The 23,566-nt window shown below is 38.9% G+C and overlaps 1 protein-coding gene across 1 annotated transcript; it reads left to right on the top strand.

The window, feature by feature from the left end:
* The first annotated feature begins 965 nt into the window (after positions 1-965).
* On the top strand, positions 966-23,250 carry si:dkey-165a24.9 (probable G-protein coupled receptor 132). The gene is made up of 3 exons (XM_020933757.2): positions 966-1,068; positions 3,178-3,922; positions 22,839-23,250. The coding sequence occupies exons 2-3, from the start codon at positions 3,294-3,296 to the stop codon at positions 23,248-23,250; spliced, it is 1,041 nt and encodes a 346-aa protein (XP_020789416.1). The 5' UTR covers positions 966-1,068; positions 3,178-3,293.
* The last annotated feature ends 316 nt before the right edge of the window (positions 23,251-23,566 follow it).

Genomic DNA, 23,566 nt, shown 5'->3' with positions numbered 1-23,566 from the left:
GTGTTTTGTTTCATTCACACATGTTTGAGTAACTCTTTTATTATTAGTCTGTCTACATCTCCAAAGCTCCAAATCCTCTGTTCCACCTTGTGATGTCATGAAGTGGTAGTTTTCAAGTAAATGATCCAAATGATTCTAGTGAAGGTGTTTGGAGTTTAAAACTCAGTAGGTCACTTCCTGTAATACCACATGACATCACAAGGTGGAACAGGGTGGTTTCAGTTTGAGAGAAGAACTCGGCCTGAATGTGCAGGTTTGTGAGTTAAACATGAATGAAACAAAACACAACTCCAGGTCTGTTTGTGATGAGGAAACTACATTAGAACATGAGATAAAATGAGAAAACAGAGTAACATGGGCCCTTTAAAGGTGCATTGTGTAACTTTTCCATTAAATGCTTTTCCTTATGGACATATTATCACTTTGTCTGGAATGTTTCACAGTATGGAATTAAACCTTTCTATCTTCATGGAGACCAAACCAGACCATGTTACAGGTCAGATCTGTGGAGAGGCGACCCCGCTCACAGTCAGAATGTTTGATTTTTTCTAGGTATTTTTGAGCTATAAAACCAGCTGTAATTGAATAAATAGTAGTAAGGTAGAGCTTTTTAATGTCACACTGTGGAACATTCTAAGCAGAGCAACGACATCTCCACGGAAACATGAAGGCGAAAAGTTACACAGTGCACATTCATAAGCACATGTAAAGAGGTTTCATAACAGCCCAATGTTCATATTTTTGTGCCAACTTCGCGAACGAGAGACGAGTCAAAGGGTCAAACGTGTCCTCTCCAGCGGGACCATTTGTCCACTCTGTCAGCGTGTGAGAGTGTAGAGCAGGGGTCAGGAGGGCGGTGCACCTCTCAGGATGTTGGCTTTAAAGCTAAAGAAGTGGACTTCCTGTGGAGGAAACGATCAGAGAACTGACAAGGAACCAGCCAGACACAGTGTTCCCAGCCTCGGTCACAGACGTGGGGGAGAGGGACCGACTGGGATTTGGTATTGTGAAAAACGACTTTGGGAGGTAAGGGAATTTTCCATGTAGGCTGCAAAAATCAACATCTAGGTAAGTTAAAATGACTTAAATTAAGAACATTTCACATTATTTGACTAAGTTCTACAAATGGAATACGCTTGCTTTTTAAAATTCAAGCAACATTTGATTTTGTGTAAAAAAATTTTTTTGCGCTAAGAGTTGTTTTTCTTATCTTAAACATGCACTTTTTGATCGGGGTCCATCACCTGCTTGTTTCTATGGATACGCCATTGTCTGGAATGTTCCACAGTGTGACTTTAAACAGCTCCACCTTTACATTTATCCAATCACAGCTGGTTTTACGGCTCGAAAACATCTAAAAAAAAAAAAGGCACTGTGACTGTGAGTGGGGTCTTCTCAATGAAAATAGAAAGGTTTAATGCTATACTGTGAAACATTCCAGACAAAGCAAAAACATATCTCCACGGGGAAAAGCGTTTGACGGACCCTGCGCCGGAAAAGTTACACAACGCAGCTTTAAGCGTAGCAAGATGTATTTAACTAAAAAGTCTTCCACTGGTAGATTTAAACCTGTTGAATAAAATCTCAAATCATAAAACTTTCTTAATTCAAGTCATGTTAACTTAATTTGTGATTCATTTGCTTTGCACTAATTGGAAAGTCCATTTGGGGTCATCATGAAATATAACAACATTTTTAGTCAACTACGCACCAATAAATAATATAATAATGATTAATAACATGCACCTTTTTTGCTTTTACCATTTATATTTTTTACTCTTTTATACTCTGAGCAAATGTGTCCATATAATTTCCCTTCTGCATCAATAAAGTTTAAAATTTAAAGACATAATATGTAACGTTGAAGTCATAAAATACCATATTTTCCGGGCTATTAGTCGCTCTGGATTATAAGGTGCACTGTCATTGAATGGTCTATTTTTGAACTTTTTTCACAAATAAACCGCACCAGACTTTAAAGGAAACCCAACAGTGTGATGGGTGAGTGGTTTTGTTTGTTTGTGCGTTCACGGTGACTCTGGGCTTTGTTCAGTTGTGGCGTGTAGGGAGGGTGCTGTCTGGGACCAACGGATTGTCGGCGTGTTCGCAGTGACTCAGTTGTTCAGTTGTGTCTAGAAGTGGCACATTACGCTTGCTTTTTCAGTTCATTCCTCCGTTCAGTTCCTCGTCCACCTGGAATGATGAGGACACCCGAGTGGATTCGTGTATAGGGCGCTCTGGATTGTGGCGCGTGGTCGTTTTTTGATGGGGTTGGCGTCTTAAGAGCGCATCTAATAACCTGGAAAATATGGTAGATTAAAGAAATTACCCAGACATTTTCAAAGATGGACTAGTGCAACCAGGTTCATTTTAAAAGTTCCTATATACAGTGTTGGGGAGTAAACAGATTACATGTACCAGAGTTACGTAATCAGAGTACAAATTATGAGTAACTGTATTCAGTTACAGTTACTGTTTCAGTGAGTGGTAATTGGATTACAGTTACTTTGCTGAAATAAATGGATTACAGGGCGTTATTTTCCTGTTTTCACATTTTGGGCTACATCTCATTTATTTAATTTATTCTAAACCAGGACTAAACCAGGACTAAACCAGGATTAAACCAGGTATAAACAATATGACACTAACAGTAGGTGGACATAATTTAAGGTGATCTCATATAGAAAGCATTTTTCTAACAATAATATTTTTAATATGTTTAAGGAAAGACTGGGCTTTTTTATTGTCTTTTAGCAGATAAAACATCTTATGTTAACATCTTCCTAGTCTTTGCGTCTCTACATTAAACACAAACCTGTTCATGGAGACTTGGGCTGAACAGGCAATTTGAAGAGAACAAACAAGAATTTTCAGGATGTGGTTGCTACATCCATGTAGTTTTAAAAAGCATGACAATATCAAGTAATCCAAAGTATTCAGATTACATTACTCACTTTAAATCATTTAATGGATTAAGTTACAAACTACATTTTGGGGTATGTAATCTGTAATCTGTAGGGGAATACATTTTAAAAGTAACCTTCCCAACACTGCCTATATTACTCAAAATGGACTCTTGTGAGCTTTAAGACGTGTTCTAGCTCTGTTACCTCCACAAAAACAGACCTGGAGTTGTGTTTTGTTTCACTGACAATATAATTCTGTTGCTTTCTTCAGATACTTCAGTCTCCCAATGGATCCTGGATAACGTCAAACCCCTCAAACCTCCGATCACATCTCCAGCCGTTTCGCAAGACCATGCATACCGACGTGGCTCTGCCTGACCGTCTCAAATGAATTCTACCGAGCCAGATCTCTTCAATGCAACCCATTCCGCCAACATGTCCAACGGGACCTGCAACCTCCCCCTGGACACGGACTGCTTTGGGTTAACCTGCATCTACGGCCTTATCTTCTCCATCGGCCTGCCCAGCAACCTCCTGTCCTTATGGGGACTCTACCATCTCGGTCGGTCGGGCGGGGGAGGATGCCAGCTCGTCTACATCCTCAACTTACTTTTATCGGACCTGCTTCAACTTTTAACGCTACCTCTTTGGATTCTGTACCTGCGTGGTGGTCACCGGTGGCCTTACGGACAGCTCACGTGCGAACTGGTGGGCTATGTCTTTTACGTCAACGTGTACGCCAGCGTCATGTTCCTGTGCCTGATCGCGCTGGACCGCTGCCTGGCGATCGTGTACCCGCTGAGTAGCCGGCGGGTGCGTACGGTCCGGGTGGCGGCGGCGATGGGAATAGCGGTGTGGAGTTTGACCTTTTTGTTCTGCCTGTGCGGGCTGCTGCCGTCGGTGTTCGATGAGGAGAGGTTGCTGTGTCTGGAGCAGTATCCCGTCACGTCCAGGTTCGCTCACTTCATGATCACGACGGTGGTTCTGGGGTTCATGCTGCCGTGTGGAATTCTGGGGTAAGTCAATAGCAGAAAACGTTCTAAACCTACTAATGTTATAAATAGCGATGGGTGAATGGAGCGTCGTGAAGCACTGACACCTCAGTCGCAATATTGTCTCAAATGGTTCGACGTGTCTGAGGCCTCGGAGAAACACTGACCTCTAGTGGACAAATTTAACAATAAGACAAGACTTGTGCATACATCGTACCTAACAACAATAATGATGATTTTAAATAATATGTAAAGAGCAACATAAATAGCAGCTGTAAATAAGAAAACAGGTTATCTTGTTAGGTGGAATTAGATCAAAGTGATCCCAAACCATGGATCGCTTTTTTCCACTTGAAGATGCCATCGAAAATGAAACAAATGCCAAAAGTCACCAAAATCACCACTAACGTCACACAATAATCCTCACTACACTGAAAAAAAAAAAGGTTGCTGGATTTGCGTAAAAAAGTTATGGAAAGCGGTTGATTGCAATAAAATTATGTTTAGGCTTTGAAACTTATTTCGATCCCCTTTACACATATTTTTCTCAGAACATGAATGTCACTTTTTCATGTTGATGAAATTTGATCAAATCATGCTGAATATGCAGATTTATCTTATGTTACCTTATCGTGAAATGTATAAATATGTATAATTTAATTTAATTGATCTAATTCTGTAAAAGAATACCAAAACAGTCTTTAGTTTTCCACAGTTCTGTATTGTCTTAAACAGAATTAAACACACAGAGAGAGACACACAAGTACAGAGACACACAGTTTGGAGCTGGACAGTGTGAAGATTTATTCCAGTGAAGAAGCTCTGGTCTCTGTGGACACAGGAATAACACATGATGATGATCTACTCTATTGTACAGAGTAGACATCCTACCTGTCCATCTGCTCACGTCAGCGCACTGCTCCTCGCCTTTTCACGCTCTCGCTCTTTCCCGGGTAAAGCGCACAGGCTCCTGCCACAATTCGCAGATTAGAAGGACAAGACAAAACGCGAAGCAAAAACTGATCTAAATTTATGTTAGAGTGTTGGCACAGAGCAGCAACAGGAGCCAACAGCACAGAGCAGATCTACCGCGACATGTGGCCTAAAGTTTGCCTAATAAACGTGCACAAATACATCTGGGTTTGGTTTGGTAAATGTGCAGAGGCTAAATCCCACTGTAAAACTCGTACTAACCATGTAACTCCAGTTAGGAACTTAAAAAAACAGGTTTAAAAATCCTAATCACTGTCTTCACTTTTTTCAGTTTTCTGTAAAGTGCTATTGAAAGTTCTCTTAAGTCCAGTACAGTTTACTTGACTTTGTAGTCGGTTGATCATTTTTGACTTGGACATTTTATAAGTAGCTCGCATGCTGAAAAACAGTGGGCGCCCCTGATTCAAGTAATTACAAACATGTAAAAAGTTTAATTGTGTTGTGCAGTTTTATCTCATGATGTTATGCAAGATACCTCAAAATGTGTTGTACATGTAAGAATTCATAATACATTTACAAATAAATATATGTTTAACATTTTTGTATTAGGTGGTAGATCTTTCAGACACGACCATTTTAAAAGTAGCTCACATACTGAAAAAGCCTGAGCAGCCCTGGTCTAGAAGCTCAGTTTTTCCTTGCCACTCTTAAACCACTAAAACCAGTAAAGTCAAGTAAAAGCAAACCTATAGAAAAGCAATAAATAAAATCTTAAAAAAAAATTTTTTAAATAGTAATAAATTAATTTTAAAAAATAAATTAATAAAAAGACACAGAGGACTACAAAACTCACATGTTTGTAGAACTCGGTTCTACAAGTGGGGCCCAGTCAAGCAGAAGTAAACAGCAAGGCCAAAAATTCAAGTTAATGCATCTGATATAAAAATATATTGAACAGATACATATGTACTCTAGTTTATGAAACTGTTGACCTTTTTTCTGTACCATTTTTGGTTCTAAAGTTCCATACGTTTAAACAGACCATGTATGAAACATGGAACAAAAATTATTTCCCAAATTTCAAAGACCTGCAAATCATGTCAATAAATGGATGTATTTCATCATATCTTGTGTTATTCCATCTTTGAACTGCTGATGAAGGGACAGGATTTTTCCCAAAAAATTATTTAAAATGATAAAAATTAGCTTGGAAGGACTGACATATTTTATAGAAATAGTTTCCTTTTCATTTTGAAGTAATTTTAAAGTATTTGGAAGAAAAAAGCAACAAAATCCTGCACCTTCTACTTGTTTGCACAATTTTCCTTCCGTTACTTTTCCCTCCGTTACCATGACCTTTCTTAATAAAAAATCTCATTACTCAAGAGGTTTTTCAACCTAATCTTGTACCATATGGTAGAAAACTATATGAAGCAAATATTCAAACCAGTTTGTTAAGGATATGGAAGTGAGAACCAAGAGTTATCACTGTTTGGATTTATTGCCCAAAAAGTGCTGCATATTTCATTCCCTCCGTTACCGACATGAGTTTTTAAATTTTTTTGTCAACAACTTGAAAGAATATCACAGGTTTAACTTGACCCTGTTGGAGTGTAACTCTTTCCTACATTCTGATACTTTACTTATTTCAATAGTCCCTCTAGTTTCTGAATAAGAGACATTTGAATGTCAAAAATCTGCCCCTGTTTCCCTCCGTTACCACTTGACCAGACCCAAGTGACAAAAACTTTATGTAGACAATAGGAAATGATTAGAACATTGGTGTTTCTTGGAGCGCTCCTTCAGATAGGATTTAGTTTGTCTCATTTTGGTGTTTTGTTCCAAAAAAAAGCTAATTTTGTGCATATTTAATATTTTGTCCTTTGAATTAAATCAGCTTATAAATCAGATGTTACGTGCTGACAGTTAAAGCTTAAAGGGTTTAGGTTAGGTTATTTTCTGATCTATGTTCTGTTGTTTCCTCATCACAAACAGACCTGGAGTTGTGTTTTGTTTCATTCACATGTTTAACACACAAGTCTTGCAGAAGAGGAAAACACTGGTCCACCTTGTGATGTCGTGGTAATACAAGTGCCCACTTCCTTCACTAGAATCATTTGATGGTTTCAGTCCTGGAATTTCCGATCTCCACTGAACTAAAGGTAAAAGGTACCTGTTCACTTGAAAACTCACTTCATGACATCATGTTACGGCCCCAGGCCTTAGTTTGTTTGTTTGTGTGTGTAGTTTAGTTCAGTTTTGTTTTGTGCCTTATTTGATTTGGTCACTCGATTCTGTTTGTGGGTTTATGTGGTTTAATTTGGGGAACTTGTGTTTTAGTTTAGTGTGTGTCCCTAAGTTTTATCACTCTTTTTTTGTAAGCCTGCGTGACCCCTTTTCTGGCACAAAACTCTGTTTATTCTGTTGTTCTGTTTCTTTGTTTAGGTTGCTTTCTGTATATTTTACTCTTTTGTTAATTTACCTGTACATTCCTGTTAATTAATTAGTTAATTTATTCCATTTTACATCTTGGTTTTATTTTTGTTACTTCCCTCACCCCAAACGAGCTGGGTCGTAACACATCACAAGGTGGAACAGAGCATTTTGAGCTTTGGAGATGTAAACAGAATAACAGAGAGTTACTCAAACATGTGTGAATGAAACAAAACACAGCTCCAGGTCTGTTTTTGATGAGGGAACAACATTCTAACATGACATAAAGCCCCCAAGAGTCAATTGTGCATAAAATAGGACCTTTTTAATTTAAAAGTTATATGTTTTTTAAGAAAAATAAATAAATATATATAAGTCACACAGTCGAACAGAACAACAGACTGTTAACGTCACATATGAACAGTTCTTCAGATAAACTAGAACATAAACAACAGAACAGAACAAGTTTACTAAACTCTCCATCTCACTCCAAATCACTAAATCCATTCAATTCTTCATCCTCGGTGTCACTTCTGAACAACTCCACGACCTCCAGAGGTAAACAGAGCACCGCTTCCTCTTCTGTGTTGCTGTCGTCAGACTCAGCATCAGTTCCAGTTAGAATTATTCGGGCCTTTCTGAATCCCGACAGGATGGTTTCAGTGTCACTGAAGTCCAGACTTTGTCCATCCATCCAGTGACTTCAGGAAAGTTTCATGGTGCATCCTCCTGGTGTCACAAGTTTCTCTCTCACTCCAAACTTTCTTTCTGCTGCTCGATTACCGTTTTCAGCTGCAGATTTCACGACTTGCAGTTTGTAATCTGCAAAATCTGACTTTCTTTTTGGGGGCATTTGTGTTCAGTCTTTTCAGTCGTCTTTACAAGTTTGTTTAAATGTTAAATTGTTCAGTGGTGCAGAAGTAATGGTGCGATCGACTGACATGATACAGACAGAACAGAGGCTCTTTCTGCAGGAGACATGTGCAGTAGAGTGAAGTGACAGTGATGCAGGAGGAACAGGAGCAGCAGATACTCACACACAAGACTAGAACCTCTGCACACTTCACTGTAAACATTTTAATATGTAAGTCACAGGAAACACCCAAACCATGAAGAAAAAAAACCAAAAAAAAAAAAAAAACGTATAGTCCGAAAAATATGGTGCCTAAGTAGTTTTCCCCCCAATTTTTTTATTTTTTTCTCTTACTTGAGTAATTTCTTGGACCACTACTTTTTACTTCTACTTACGTTCTATCTACCTGATTTTGACCGTCTTTTTTGGTGGAAGATCATCTATCTGCCATCTGCTTGTTTCCATGGAGATTTAGTTTTGTCTGGAATGTCCCGGTATGGCATTAAACGTATCCATCTTCCATTTCCTCAGTAACATGGGTTTTCACTGACTTAAAACTTGCATACTTACTGTGAGTGGGCTCGCCTCTCCACAGATCTGGCATGTAACTTGGCCCTATCTCCTGTCTCTGTAGAGTCTGTGCCGTACTGTGGAACATTCCAGGCAACATCATGGAGAGAAATAGGTGATAACCCTCCACCAGAAACGTTACACAGTGCATCTTTTATTAAAAAAAATAAAAAAATAATGCAGACAGTTCACTGGGGTAAAACAAAAGTTGCTCAACTACACTGAAAAAAAGTCTACAGCCACTTTTAAGAAACATTGTGTAACATTTCTGGTGGAGGGTCTGTCTAATACTTTTCTCCATGGAGATGTTGCTTTGTTTGGAATGTTTCACAGTATGGCATTAAACCTTTCTGTCTTCATGGAGACCAAACCAGACCAAGTTACGGGTCAGATCTGTGGAGAGGCGACCCCACTCACAGTCAGAATGTCTCTTTTTCTAGATATTTTTGAGCTCTAAAACCACATGTAATTAAATAAATGTAAGGTAGAGCTGTGTAATGTCACACTGCGGAACATTCCAGACAGAGCAATGACATCTCCATAGAAACATGCAGGTGATTGAACCCCCCCCCAACCAAAAAGTTACACAGTGCACTTTAAAATCTGCTGCATTACTTTTACAAGCCTGGAAAATACTGGAGTTTGACCTGCACTCCCCTTTGTGAACACTAGATGGAGCCAGAGTCACACTGTGGGAACAAACCTACAGCCACATCTTTAATTCATGTTTCATTTGTTCATTCAATTTTCAATATAAAACAAAAAACAGCTGTTTTCTTCATTATTTGTCTTCAAAACCAAAATGAAAAAATGAATAATGATGAGTTTTTTTTTGTTTTTTTTTGTTTTTTCTTCATTTTTCTGTTTAAATGAAAAATGGGAAAAAAACAAACAAAAAAAAACTAACAAATAATGGCCGTTTCCCATTTTTGTCACTTCATCCAGGAGTAAACAAGGTCCGGGACCAGACCAGAACCAGACCGGGACTGAGACTATAACTTACACCGGGACCATGACCAGGACTAAGTCTGGGACCAGGATCAGGACTGAGACTGGTACTGAGACCGGGACCAGAACAGAACTGAGACCAGGACCAGATCGGGACTGGGACCAGGACCAGACTGGGACCAAACGGATAACAGCCATTTTCCATTTCCGTGAATTAAACTGCGATGCCGGTCTGAACCAGGACTGAAACAGGACTAAACCAGGACTAAACCAGGACTAAACCAGGACTGAACTAGGACTAAAACAGGACTACAACAGGACTGAACCAGTACTACAAAAGGACTAACCCAGGACTAAACCAGGACTAAATCAGGACTAAAACAGGACTACAACAGGACTACAACAGGACTACAACAGGACTGAAACAGGACTGAAACAGGTCTAAACCAGCTTCAAACCGGCTCTCAGTCCTAGTTTCAGTCCTGGTCTGGTGATCAGGAAACCAGGACCAGACTAGGACCAGACCGAGACTGAGACTGGGACTCAGACTTGGACTGAGACCAGGACTGAGACCTGGTTTAGTCCTGGTTCAATTCTGCTTTAGAGCTGGTTTAGACCTGTTTTAGTCCCGATTCAGTTTGAATGCAGCGCAAAAGTCCAGTATCACAGTTTAAGTCACATAAATTATTCATTTAAACACAAAATTAAAAAAAAATGTAAAAATGAATCAATCAAGCAATGGAGGGAGGACAAAAAAAAAAAAAGTGAAATGACATAATGTTAATGAACGTCTAATTTGGAGTATGTGCAAACAGTACTTTGGTTTCTGGCGTCGGTAGCAATGAGTAAACAATCAGTAGAGTGGAAGAAGACACTGGATGGATACTATATGGAAAGGTGTAGTTCTGTAGTTGGTTGCTCATTTTTAGAATTGGATCTGGTGTTTTTCACACGAATAATGGGTGCAATGTTGGTTTTAATTTTCATTTAAGTCGTCTTAAAAAGGTCTTAAAAAAGTAGTCAAACCTGGGGATACCTTTGAGACAAATGTGACTTCCTCTGGGCTGATTATTTTCTTTTAAATGATAAAGTCCCGGTTTAGATCTGATGACCCCCATAAATGACATGTTGGATTTGATGTCGTCAGTGGGAGTGGGTGCTCCTCACAGCTGTGCAGTCACCTGATGACTTTAGTCAAAGTATCTCCTCTATCCAGGAAACAGGATTTACAGTAGAACTACACTAGCAGAACGACCAAAATGTATTTTTGATGCATGAACGTGAAATGAACTGTGACACCAGACCAGCATCAGACTCATAGATGAATTACTGGCAACGTTCATCTTTATATTTACAGATTCTTTCTGGACGAGGTGGAACTCAACCTCGTCAAACAGTTTAAATACCTGGACTGACATTGGACCTGAACATTGACATTTAAAAACACATTAAACGCCTCACAAAAACTGTTCATTTTAATTTAGTGAATTTTAGACAAGTAAGATCTTTTATGACTAGGCCTGTAATCATAACAAATTTTGCAGGACGATTAATTGACCAAGAATTTATTGCGATAAACGATAATATTGACATTTTGAGACCAATTTCAACTAATATAATGACCATGGAATAAAAATGCAAATACATCTTCTCAATGATCAATAAACCTTACTTTCTAAAGAACATTTAACACAGACAACCAAAAACAACAGGCCTAAATAAAACAAAAAATAAGACTTAACACAGGACTAGCCTAATGTGTCTGACTCACAGCGAAGAACTTGTTAACAAAAATGCACTTAAATAAACCACTGCTGAACCAAATACAACCAAAACAATAAATAAAATGGATTATTAAGTCTCTGTAACAAAATTGTCCTTAAAAGTGATTTTAGTCACTGACTTACATTGGAATATTGTGTCTCGTCTCTGTGGCTGCTGCTGTGAGTCTCGTCATTTTGGTCTTGAAGTGTTCGTATGAACCTGCGACACAGGATGTTATTTCTCCATGAGGGAGCCTCTGTCCTGTCTGGTGTCGTGTCGGTTTGGTTTCGGGACTTCGGGTTCTCCCGGGCACTAGGCTAGTTCTGTCGCTCAGGTTTGGGTTTATGGGCTGTTGGGGTTTGAGACTTTTCTTCTCGTCATCTGTGCGCTCGGTGCATTTGACGCACGTGAATGCTGAGACGTGTCCTGTTCACTCGTGTTGATTTGGCATCATGACTTGTTTTGTCACTCTGCGATGAACTGTTTTGGTTCTGACAGACAGTCTATCTGGTGTTTCTGCACTCAGACAACACGCACATTTGGTTCAAGCATCATTACGCTTGTTAAACGAGAGGAATCAGAGAGCGAGAGAAACTTCTAACATTCAGTCTCTTGAGAGTGAGAAAGAGCAAGAGAGAGCGAGAGAAACAAACAAGCTGCAAATAAAATTTATCGTGGCTAGAAAAGTTATCGAGCTCGTTAAAAGTTATCGTACAATTAATCGATTTATTGATTATTGTTACAGGCCTATTTATGACTCTACAAATGTTTTTACACTCCATGATTGTGTCTCATATAGAGGATTGTCACTCGCTGCTGGAACAAAACTCAAACCCGTCAAAACACTTTTTTTTAAAGCCATAAAAATATTGGACAAGAAACCATTCTCATTTCACCACTGCTTCATTTTAATAATTTTGTTGATTTTTAATATGGATGTTTTATCTATAAAGTTTTGCATGGACTTGTCCCTCCTCCGTTACAGGATTTTATTAAAGTAAAGTCTGTCAGTGGGAACTAGGGCCACAGCTCGGGGGAACTGTGAGCTCCACACAGACGCTCCACACTCAGACAAAGTGTGTCTCAGTCAGAGGAACTACATTTTAGAACATTGTCTCATTATCAATAAGAGAAACTCCAACACTGGACACTTTCAAATCCCACTTGAAACAGCGGCTAAAGGAAAACCAGACTTGTAGGCATTTTTAGTTTAGAACTGTCACTTGTTTTGTTGTTTTTTCTCTGTTAAATTTGTAGTGTTATCTGTCTAGGGACTACAGGATATTTGCTATAATCTGTGTCATATTTACACTGCAGGGTTGTAGATGTTCATTAATATGCACTGTCCCTATTCAATAAATAAATAAATAAAATAAATTCTCCAAGACCCAATTTCTTTTCTAAAGCAGGAGAACACTTTTAAATCCTTGACCTGGCAGTCGTAGTAGAGATCTTATTGAAATTAAAGGACCTCTGTTTGGTTATTTTATGATTCAGCCCTGGAATTACCAACTGAACAAAAGTAAAAGGAGCAGCAAAATAAAGCAGGAGTTCTCAAAATATGTGTGAATGAAACAAAATACAACTCCAGGTATATTTCTGAGGAGATACAAACGTTATACGATGACTTAAATTTTACAAAAGTCACAATAGGTTTAACGACTGTGCTAAGACTGAAGTTGACAGAGGCGTAGTTCAAAACTGACAGATATGTTATGTTATACTAATAAAAGGAAATATTTATTAAAATGATGTTTACAGTACAATGTGTGTAAGTCACACCAGATAAGATGGGTGAGAAACAGAAGGAAGCGAGCTGCTGAGCCTTTAACACTTAAGTTTTACACGTTTGAGCCGTTCAAGGAAGGACAATAAAAATACAGTAACCGGAACAGTTTATGAAATACACTCCTCCCTGTTCCTTATTTGTTCACATTTGAGCAAAACCTGCCTTTATAATAATAATAATAATAATAATAATAATAATGTTTGTAGAGAGCTTTACAGACTTGTCAGAGGCTCTCGTCGTCGTTCTTCATTCACTCCACATTATTGTGCTTCTAGAATCTATCATTCACTCATTTGTTTTTCAATATAAAACCAAAAACAAGAAAACCAAAAAAACAACTATATTCTTCATTATTTGTCTCTAAAACCAAAATGAAAAAACAGAAACTGACTTTTCTTTTTTTCTTTTTTTTTTTTTTTTGATTTTGTGTTTAAATGAAAAAAAAAAAAAAAAAAAAGGATATAAGAATCCCGTTTTTGTGACTTAACCAGGACTGAACCAGGTCCGGGACCAGACCGAGACTGAGACCGAGACTGAGACCAGGACTTAGACCGGGATCAGACCAGGATTAAGTTCAGGACCAGGACCAGGACTGAGACCAGGACTGAGGCCGGGACCAGACCAGGACCAGACCATGATTGAGACCGGGACTAAGACCAGGACTAAGACCGGGACTAAGACTGGGACTAAGACCGGGACCAGACCAGCACCAGACCAGGACTGAGACCAGGATCATATCGGGACCAGACCAGGATTAAGACCGGGACCAGACCAGGACTAAGACTGGGACCAGACCAGGACTAAGACCGGGACCAGACCAGCACCAGAAAGGGACTGAGACCGGAACCAGACCAGGACTGAGACCGGGATCATATCGGGACCAGACCAGGATTAAGACCGGGACCAGACCAGGACTAAGACCGGGACCAGACCAGGACTAAGACTGGGACCAGACCAGCACCAGACCGAGACTGAGACCGAGACCAGACCAGGACCAGGCCAGGACTGAGACCGGGACCAGACCGGCACCAGACCAGGACTGAGACCGGGAGCAGATTGGGACCAGACCAGGACCAGACCAGGACTGAGACCGGGACCAGATTGGGACCAGACCGGGACCAGACCGGGACCGGACCACACCGGGACCAGACTAAAATATACCTTTTTGTCTGTGTTCCCAGAAATAAACTCCACACTTAGCAAGCCTTGTTTCTTCTGTCGGCATGACAATAATTTTGACTTGCCATCGCAGCCAAATACACTTTCTCCATGAGGACATGTTTACAAAAAGCGTGTTTGAAGTGAAAAATAAAGATAAATAACACAGAACAGCAGACGCAGGACGGTGTGTGAGTGGGTGGAGGTGGTGGAGTGGGGGAGGGGTCAGGTGTGAAGCTACGTAAAACGTGTCATAGGTGTATCTGCCGCGTCATCGTTGTAGCAGCTTTAGTTCGTTGTCTCGTGGGAGGATGGCAGAAATACACTGCAATTTGTAAAAAAAAAAAAGCCAAATCAATCTAAAAACCATTCAGCAACAAATACAAGAGCCACACATCTCTCTGAGAAGGTAGAAAGCTCTGAAAAGTTGATTTTGCATGAGATGGGCCCTTTAAGTAATTTTTGACAAAGTACACAGTTACTGCTTTTTCCTTTTTAGGGCAGAATAGTTGCAGTGTGATTTGAGAAGATTTTCTGTAGACACGTGAATGTTTGGGCAAAATATGAAGTATGTGGGTAAAAATGTGTGGCCGAAGTGATAATAAGGATCATGTTTTATTGTTGGACTGTGCAGTGAGTGGAGTGTGGAATATTCTAGAGTTTGAGCCCAGCTGTTTGGGACAACAGATGGAAATGAGTGTTTGGCTGTTATCAGTGTGTTTAGTCATGTTAGTATCGTGTGTGTGTGTTAATCTCTCCCAACAAATACATAAAACACATCAAACACATGAGAGACCTTGAACATTTATGTGCTTTAGATTTAAAGGGGGATTTAAAAAAACAAAACAAAAAAAAAAACAGAGAAATTGTTTGCTAAATTTTGAATCTCCCCTGTGTGATTGACCGATTTTCAGATTTTCCCGACCAATTTTCCAGCCAATTTCTGCAGATTCCATGAGTGAAGCGTTTGACTCACTCACAGAAATAAACAAATCTGACTGAACAATGACATTTGAGCAGGTTTGAGACGCAGTGAGGGTGTGGGGACCAGACTGTGGGGGCCAGAATGTCAATCTGTATCAAAATACAGAGACATATTCTGGAGTTTCCAGGCAAAAAGATTAAATAAATTCAGAATGAAAAGAAACAGAAAAGAAAAATTCTGTAGCTGATGAAACAAATGATCTCAGAGCTCAGCCGGTGGTTTTCTTGGTACAAGTGCAATTTCCTTTTCACAACCCAAAGTTGATGGTTCGATGGTTCCGTCTCTGCTTCACTCAATGCATGCAGCAATTTTGTCCTTGAGCAAGACACTTCCCAGAAAATCTCCACTGCACCGGTGTATGACTTGTTCCTAGAAGTAAAGAAGAAGTTGTCAGACTTACACTGGCGCTGGTGGTTCAATCCTTGCAGCAATACAAATCACACTTCATCTAAAATAGTAAGTAATAGTAATAGTATTCAAGTAAAAGTGTGAAGTAGTAGTAGTACACAAAATTACTGAAGTAGTGAACAAAGTATTTGGGAAAAGTAGGAGCAACTGTAAGAGCAAAATGTGTTTCTTGAATAGACTCTGTGCACAGTAGCAGGCTGCCTCACTGTGGCTTAGAACTATCAGACACTTTTATTCAAATTGTCAAACATAAAATAAACAACCTAAAAAAAAAAAAAAAAAAAAAAAAAAAAAAAATCAAATTGAAATGAATTTAAAAAAAAAAAAAAAAAGACTAACCAATTATTTGTATCTTCTGATCAGGGAGAGACAAGGCACAGCACAAAGACACACACACACACTCACACGCACACACATGCACACACACACACGCATACACACTCACACACACAGATACACTCGCATACACACACACACGCATACACACTCACACACACACACACAGACACTCACACACACTCACGCACCACACACGTATACACACACTCACACGCACACACACACACACAGACACTCATGCACACACTCACACACACACATAGACACACACAGACACACAAGCACACACATAGACACACACATAGACACACACACCCACAGACACACACAAACACACATAGACACACCCACAGACACACACATAGACACACACACCCACAGACACACACAAACACACATAGACACACCCACAGACACACACATAGACACACACACACACACACAAGCACACACATAGACACACCCACAGACACACATATAGACAGACACACAAGCACACACATAGACACACACATAGACACACACACCCACAGACACACACAAACACACACAGACACACCCACAGACACACACATAGACACCACACACACACACACCACACAGACACACACACACACACACAGACACACAAGCACACACATAGACACACACACACACACACACACAGGACAATATCAAACATCAAAGCCATAAAAAAGTTGTCCAGACAGTTTATTCCTGCGTGTCATTCACTGAGTCTATTTTTTGTCTGAAGAACAGACGCACGAGTCCAGTGCACAGAGTTTGCTTTTGTAGTTTGATGTGAGTGATGATGATGATGATGATGATGATGATGATGATGATGATGATGATGTTTAATCTGTAATGCAGATCCACACAGCAGAGGACACAGGTCATATACACCGGGTGGAAGACTGTGTTTATTAATTGAGCATTTTACTTTTTTTTATTTTTTTCATATTTTTAAAAATAATGTACCATTCTTAAATAATTAAAATTAGCATTATAATTATATTTTAATTTTAATTGTATATAAATTAGGGCACCAAAATATTGAGGACGGAGCATCTACTGAACACCATTTGAGCACAACGACAAAATACAGGTTATAAACATGTGTCTTTTTAAACTCAAGTGTCCTCTGCTCAAGTATTCATTTGATGTGTGGACTTTTTCACATGTTGTCATTGACATCGAGCCACAGCTTCCCCTTCACTGGCTTCATTTAAAATATTGATTCATTTCAGCGCAACCAAAAACCTGATAAAGATCAAATTGGACAGGAAGTAGTGACGCTAAGTCAGGTTGAACTGTTCTGCACAGAAACTATTCCAAGAGCAAAACATTTAATAATGCACAAAATCTGAAAAACACACACGAGAAAAAAACTCACTTATATCTGAAGGAAACACAAATGTTCTAATCATTCAATATTATCAAAATAAACATTTGTGTTACTTGCAGACACCTCACAGTGAGAAGAGGAACCAAAACTTTTACCCAAGTAAGAGTACAAATGTATTACTCAAGTAGGAGTAAAAGTATGTTGTCCAAATACTACTCCAAGAAGTATAATTTCTTTAAAAAATATTAAAATAAGTAAAGGTAATTAGTAGTACTGTCCACCTCAAATTGTTATTTTACTGAAAAATGTTTTGAGTGGATATAGAGAGGCTATATTCAATAAACTGCACCCACATTTACTTAATTCCTTACTTACTTTTTTTTTCACTTAATTTTTATTAATATTTTATATAATAACATTCACAAAAACAAAACAGGTCATCGGCAAGGAATTTAACACATGTTTAGATGGGGAGAAAATACATATATATAACTATATATACACACACACTTACATAAAAGGAGGGAATAATATATGTACACATATACTTATGTATACACACATAAATGTACACACAACACTCTTACATGTTCCCCTGGAATACTCTTTTTTGTAAGTACTTAGCTGTGGCAGCCTATCTGTTAACTAAATTAAAACACACTGTATTTAGACCATTTAGCCCATTTGCATAGTAAACATCAGCTTGGAGCTTAGCATGTATGTCAAACGTTCCATTTTATGAGTTCTTCAACAATTAACCAGTCTTCTAGTTAGGTGGATCTGGTTGAAGCCACTTACGTGTAATTGCCTTTTTGCACAAAAAGGATTTTGAATAAATATCTGACATTGTTTGGTAAATCTGGTACATCTCCAATGTATAGTGTCATCACATTTTGATTAATAGTGAAACCAGTTATTTGTCATTGTTGATCCAACATGTGTCCAAAATGTTTTCAGTTTCACACAAGACCAAAATGATGGTGAGCCTCGTTATCTCCGCAAGTCCAACATGCGAGCTTTCGGGTTTTCTCATTTGTTGTTTAGGAGTTATAAAAAAACGATTATGGTTTTCCAACTGAATTCCCGTAAGCAGAACAAGAAGTTGAATGAGCAGTTTTCACATATGTTTTCCCACTGTTCTGTTATTATCTGTTTTAATTTCTTTCTCCCAGCGTTTTTAATTACTCAGTTGAATTTCTACTACTTATTAAGCTACGGTTAGTTAGAAATAACTGATTACTCCCTTAGAGTAGTTTGCATAAGATTAAAAATCAGTGCGTTCTAGTGTTACTTACTTTTTAAATTTCCACTCATTTCGACAACTGTAACGTACTTTTCTCTGGCATCAGCCTCCGTGCACTTTACCGCTTACAGTTGGTTCAAAATTACACGTTTAACTGGAAGCAAAAACGTGAGCACATTACCCTGATTTTAGCGTCATTGCGTTGACTCACAGTTCGTTTTAGAGTTGATTTTAAGATTTTACTGTTTGTTTTTAAAGCTTTGAATGGACTGGCCTCATAGTCAAAGCCCCATCTTAAACCTCATCCAGATTTACTTACCCGTACATGGGGCCTAAGACGAGACTTAAAACCAGGAGGACAGGACCTTCTCTGTGACCGACCCTAAACTCTGGAACCCTCCACGTCCCAACAGCCCCACAGTGTTTAAAGTCTCGTCTCAAGACTCACTTTTACTCTCTGACTTTAACACTGCGTGAGTTGCGTGGGACTCTGTGTCTTTTGGTGGTTTTGCTTTTATTAGATTTTTTATCAGTTTTATTGTTCAGGACTGGTATGATCACATTTTTAGCAGTTTAACTTTTTGTTGTCTCCATTTTCTGATCTCTCTGCAGCACTTTAGAAACTGCTTTATTTGTAAAATGTGCTACAGAAATAAAGTGCATTAGGATTTAAAGTGCATATGACAGTTCAGGACTAATTTCACTAAAACATAGTTAACACAATTGTAGCTATGGTTTTACTAAAAGTTTTTATTTATTTATTTATTTATTTATTTATTTTTTACAGTCATGTGATATATGCATATTTTTGTTACTATATCTCACAAAAGTTCTTGTGAGCTTTAAGTCATGTGATAATACTGTTACCTCATCAAAAACACACCTGGAGTTGTGTTTTCATTCACATGTTTGAGTAATCCTGCATTATTAGTTTGTCTAGATCTCCAACGCTCAACATGCTCTGTTCCACCTTGTGATGTCATGAAGTGGTAGTTTTCAAGTTCACAGCTTCTTTATCTGTAGTTCAGATTGGCAGTTCCAGGACTATAATCATCCAAGTGATTCTAGTGAAGGTGTATTTAGTTTAACAACACAATAGAACACTTCCTGTATTACCACTTAATGACATCACAATTTGGTGCAGAGTGTTTTGAGTTGGAGAGAAGAACTCAGTCTAAATGTGCAGGTTTGTGAGTTAAACATGTGAATGAAACAAAACACAAGTCCAGGTCTGATTGTGATGAGGAAACTGCATTAGGACATAGATCAGAAAATAGATTAATATGTTTTTTTTTTTAAAAAGGTGCACTACATAACTTTTTCTTTTGGGGTCCGTCACCTGCTTGTTTCCATGGAAACATCATTGCTCTGCCTGGAATGTTTCACAGTGTGACATTAAACAGCTCTACTGTACATTTATTCAATTACAGGTGGTTTTGTAAATTAAAATTCCCTAGAAAAAAACAGACATTCTGACTGTGAGTGGGGTCACCTCTCCACAGATCTGACCTCTAAACTGGTCTAGTTTAGTCTCAATGAAGATAGAAAGGATTAATACCATACTGTGGAACATTCTAGACAAAGCAATTTATTTATTTATTTTGCCCATATAACATTAAAAAAAAGAAAGAAAAAAAATTATAATAATAAATAAATAAAAACAGTAGAAAAACCCAAAAGGGTGTCATATTAAAGCCTCCACCTTATGAAGACATTAAAACTTGAACATTACTGCTTTGTATAAAAAAGATTTTAAGATTAAATTCATTTGATTCAAACATGAATTAAAACACAATGAAACATCCACAGTTGAGTGATTATCAAACATCATCATGAAATATCAAACATTTCCTCTTTTTAAACAACACCTCTGATGTGCTTCACTAACCACATGTGAAAACTGCTCCACAATTTACAGCCTCTGGATCGTAAAAGAACCTGACCTCTTGATGTGACACATTTTGGAACATGAAAATTATGATTTTGAGTTTTGTATCTATGAATCTCTGCACTGTAACTGTAACAATAACATCTCCATGGAGAAAAGGATTCCCTCCACCAGAAAAGTTACACAATGCAGCTTTAGTCTGTCTCAGTTTTGTGTCTGTAAATACCCGCTTAACACCTATTCATACTTCATAAGAACATAAGAACTGTGTTCTTGTTCTTGAGGTGAGAAGAACAAGAACATGGTTAAATTGGGCTCTGACATTTCAGACTTCAAAAGATGGTCTGCTGCTGAACGGCCCCGCCCCCTCACTCCGCCCCGCCCCCTCACTCACTTTGCACTTTCTCATCCTCCAGCCTGACCTCTCCTTTTTTTTTTGGTTACCCGCCTTTTGGCCTTTGCAAACTTGGCACAGAGATTATGCCAGACCTTTCTACAATGTTTGTCGTCCAAGCCTAAAATGTCAGCAATCTCCCTCCATGAATTTCTTGCCCTTTGGCGTCTTTATTGTCACTGAGTGTCATGTTGCACAGATGTTTGTAGTTTCTCACCCTTTCTGCCAGCTGTGAAAACCGGCGAGGAAGCTGATAAACCAAGGCCACTTAAATAACCAACTGCCAAACAAAATTCTGCTCAGTTGACATGTCAAGAACAAGCCGTGAGAACTGCCCAACAGGAGCTGGAGCAACAAAACAACCTCAAAAAGAACTAAAACACGTCCTGAAAAAGGACTAAACCAGGACTAAAACAGATCTAAACCATGTATAAAACAGGACTAAACCAGAACTGAACCAGGACTGAGTGTCGGGACTCGGACTCTATCTCTCTCCCTCTCTTGACCCAAGATTAGTCCTGGTTTATTTATTTTATGCTAAATATATATATGCACGTTTTTTTTTACCCTATGCACACGCATATTTTTGAAAGTTTCATTTTTAGCCGTTGCCGCTGTCAAACTACCACGAGTCTGCACGCGACGTGCAGAGAAATAAAGTGAGAGAAAGAGAAAACACAACTCCCAGTCCCAATAAGGATCAGGCTCCCGTCGTTTGCTTCAAAGAGTCATTTCGTTCGCGACCGACCCATAACTAGTAAAGAAACTAGCGCTATTAGCCTTTAGCCGTAAATGCTGCGCGCCGCAGTAATTAATTATATGCGCAAATGTCATAATTCACATGTCTATTCACAGCTCATTTACATATCAGTGCAGGTCCAGTAACAAATATACGGCCAATATAGTCACTTTACAATAGACCAATAGAAAACAGTCTGATTTATGTGCGGGAGCTACAGCAGCTAATCGCTAACCTATCAGAACGAACCAAAAGTAGCTTCAAAGTCGACATATTTCCAACACTCAGCCTCACACAGGCTCCTCCTCACATCACAAGTCTGCACTAATAAATGTCCTTTTAATCCAGATTCAAACCGATTGTCCGTAAAAAGAAAATAATCTCAGTGTTTGGATCTGTGTCTGCAGGTGTAAACAAACACACATGAGTGACGTAACTCTGTGGTGTGTTCAGGGACAGTACGGACACAAACACAGACAAATGACTCCGCAGATAAATACTGATGCGGAGCCACATATGAGGACATTTATCTGTCTGTAAATTGGATTAAATGAACAGAATGTAGAGTCTAAACTTTATAACGAGGTATAACATGCCCACGTGAAATATCAGCCCATATCAGCAAGCATATCGGCCGATAGCCGATATGTCTCCAGTTGCTCGTATCGGCTGATAATATCGGCCAGCCGATATATCGGCTGGGCTCTAATTTGTATATTTAACTTTACACTTATATTTAGTTTGTGGGACTAGTTTATCATCCCACCTGCCTGCTCCTGCATCGTGCACACACACAGTTAAAGTTTGATAAAAGAACACAGCAGAATGTAAATGACTTATATATATATATATATATATATATATATATATATATATATATATATATATATATATATATATATATATATACATATACATGTCTTTTGCTCTGCCACAATAATGTAATAATGAATTTAAATCAAAATACCTCAAGTTGAAGCTTTTCTCAGCTATTTATAGGTGAGATTAAAAAAAGAAATTAATTAGATTAATTAATTACAGATCATAATTAATTAATCTCTCTTTTTTTTTTTATCGCTTGACAGCACTATTTATACTATATACTACTCTACTACATCCATGATAATATTTGTTGTCTATTTCTTTTCTAGCTACACATCCGCCCACATCGGAGTCACCCTCAGACGCTCGCCCTCCCTCTCCGCTCACGAACGCCGCAAAATCGTGGGAATCCTCGTGGTCATCACCATCAACTTCATCGTGGTGTTTGGGCCGTACCATCTAGTGGGGGGTTACCGGTTCGTGTCCCTCCTCTTCGCCGATGAGCCGTGCGGATTGGAGCGTTCCATTTTCTTGGTCTACCGTCTTTGCTACGGACTGACCAGTCTGAACACGTTACTGGACCCTCTGTTCTACATCTTCCTGTGCGCGGACGCCAGGCTGGAGCTGCAGAGGTCGCTGTCGAGCTTGAGAAAGAGGGCCAATACCAAGATGAAGTCCGATTCCACAGTTCAAACCATTTCGCACCAAAGAAGGGTGGGGCAGAATCTTATTCCGATATAGACGCTTGGAAATGTCAGAATGTTTGATATTTGGGATGAACTGGACTGGGTCAAAAAAAAAAAATGACAATACACGTTTGTTATTTTTATTATAAATGCACGGTTGTTATGGGTAAGCTTTGAAAAAAACATGAACTTAAAGATGCACTATGTAACTTTTTGGTTGGGGGTCCATCACCCGCTTGTTTCTATGGAGATGTCGATGCCTGAAATGTTCCACAGTGTGACATTAAAGCTGCACTATGTAACTTTTCTGCTGCAGGGTCCATCAGATGCCTCACTCCATAATCCGTGTGTCATCCATTCATCCGTTTTTC

Source organism: Boleophthalmus pectinirostris, unplaced genomic scaffold (assembly GCF_026225935.1).
Source record: "Boleophthalmus pectinirostris isolate CB_2022bp ecotype Guang Dong unplaced genomic scaffold, ASM2622593v1 HiC_scaffold_20, whole genome shotgun sequence".
Taxonomy (NCBI): Eukaryota; Metazoa; Chordata; class Actinopteri; order Gobiiformes; family Gobiidae; genus Boleophthalmus; species Boleophthalmus pectinirostris.
Note: the sequence above shows the minus strand (reverse complement) of the source record. Positions and strands in the feature narration are given on the sequence as shown.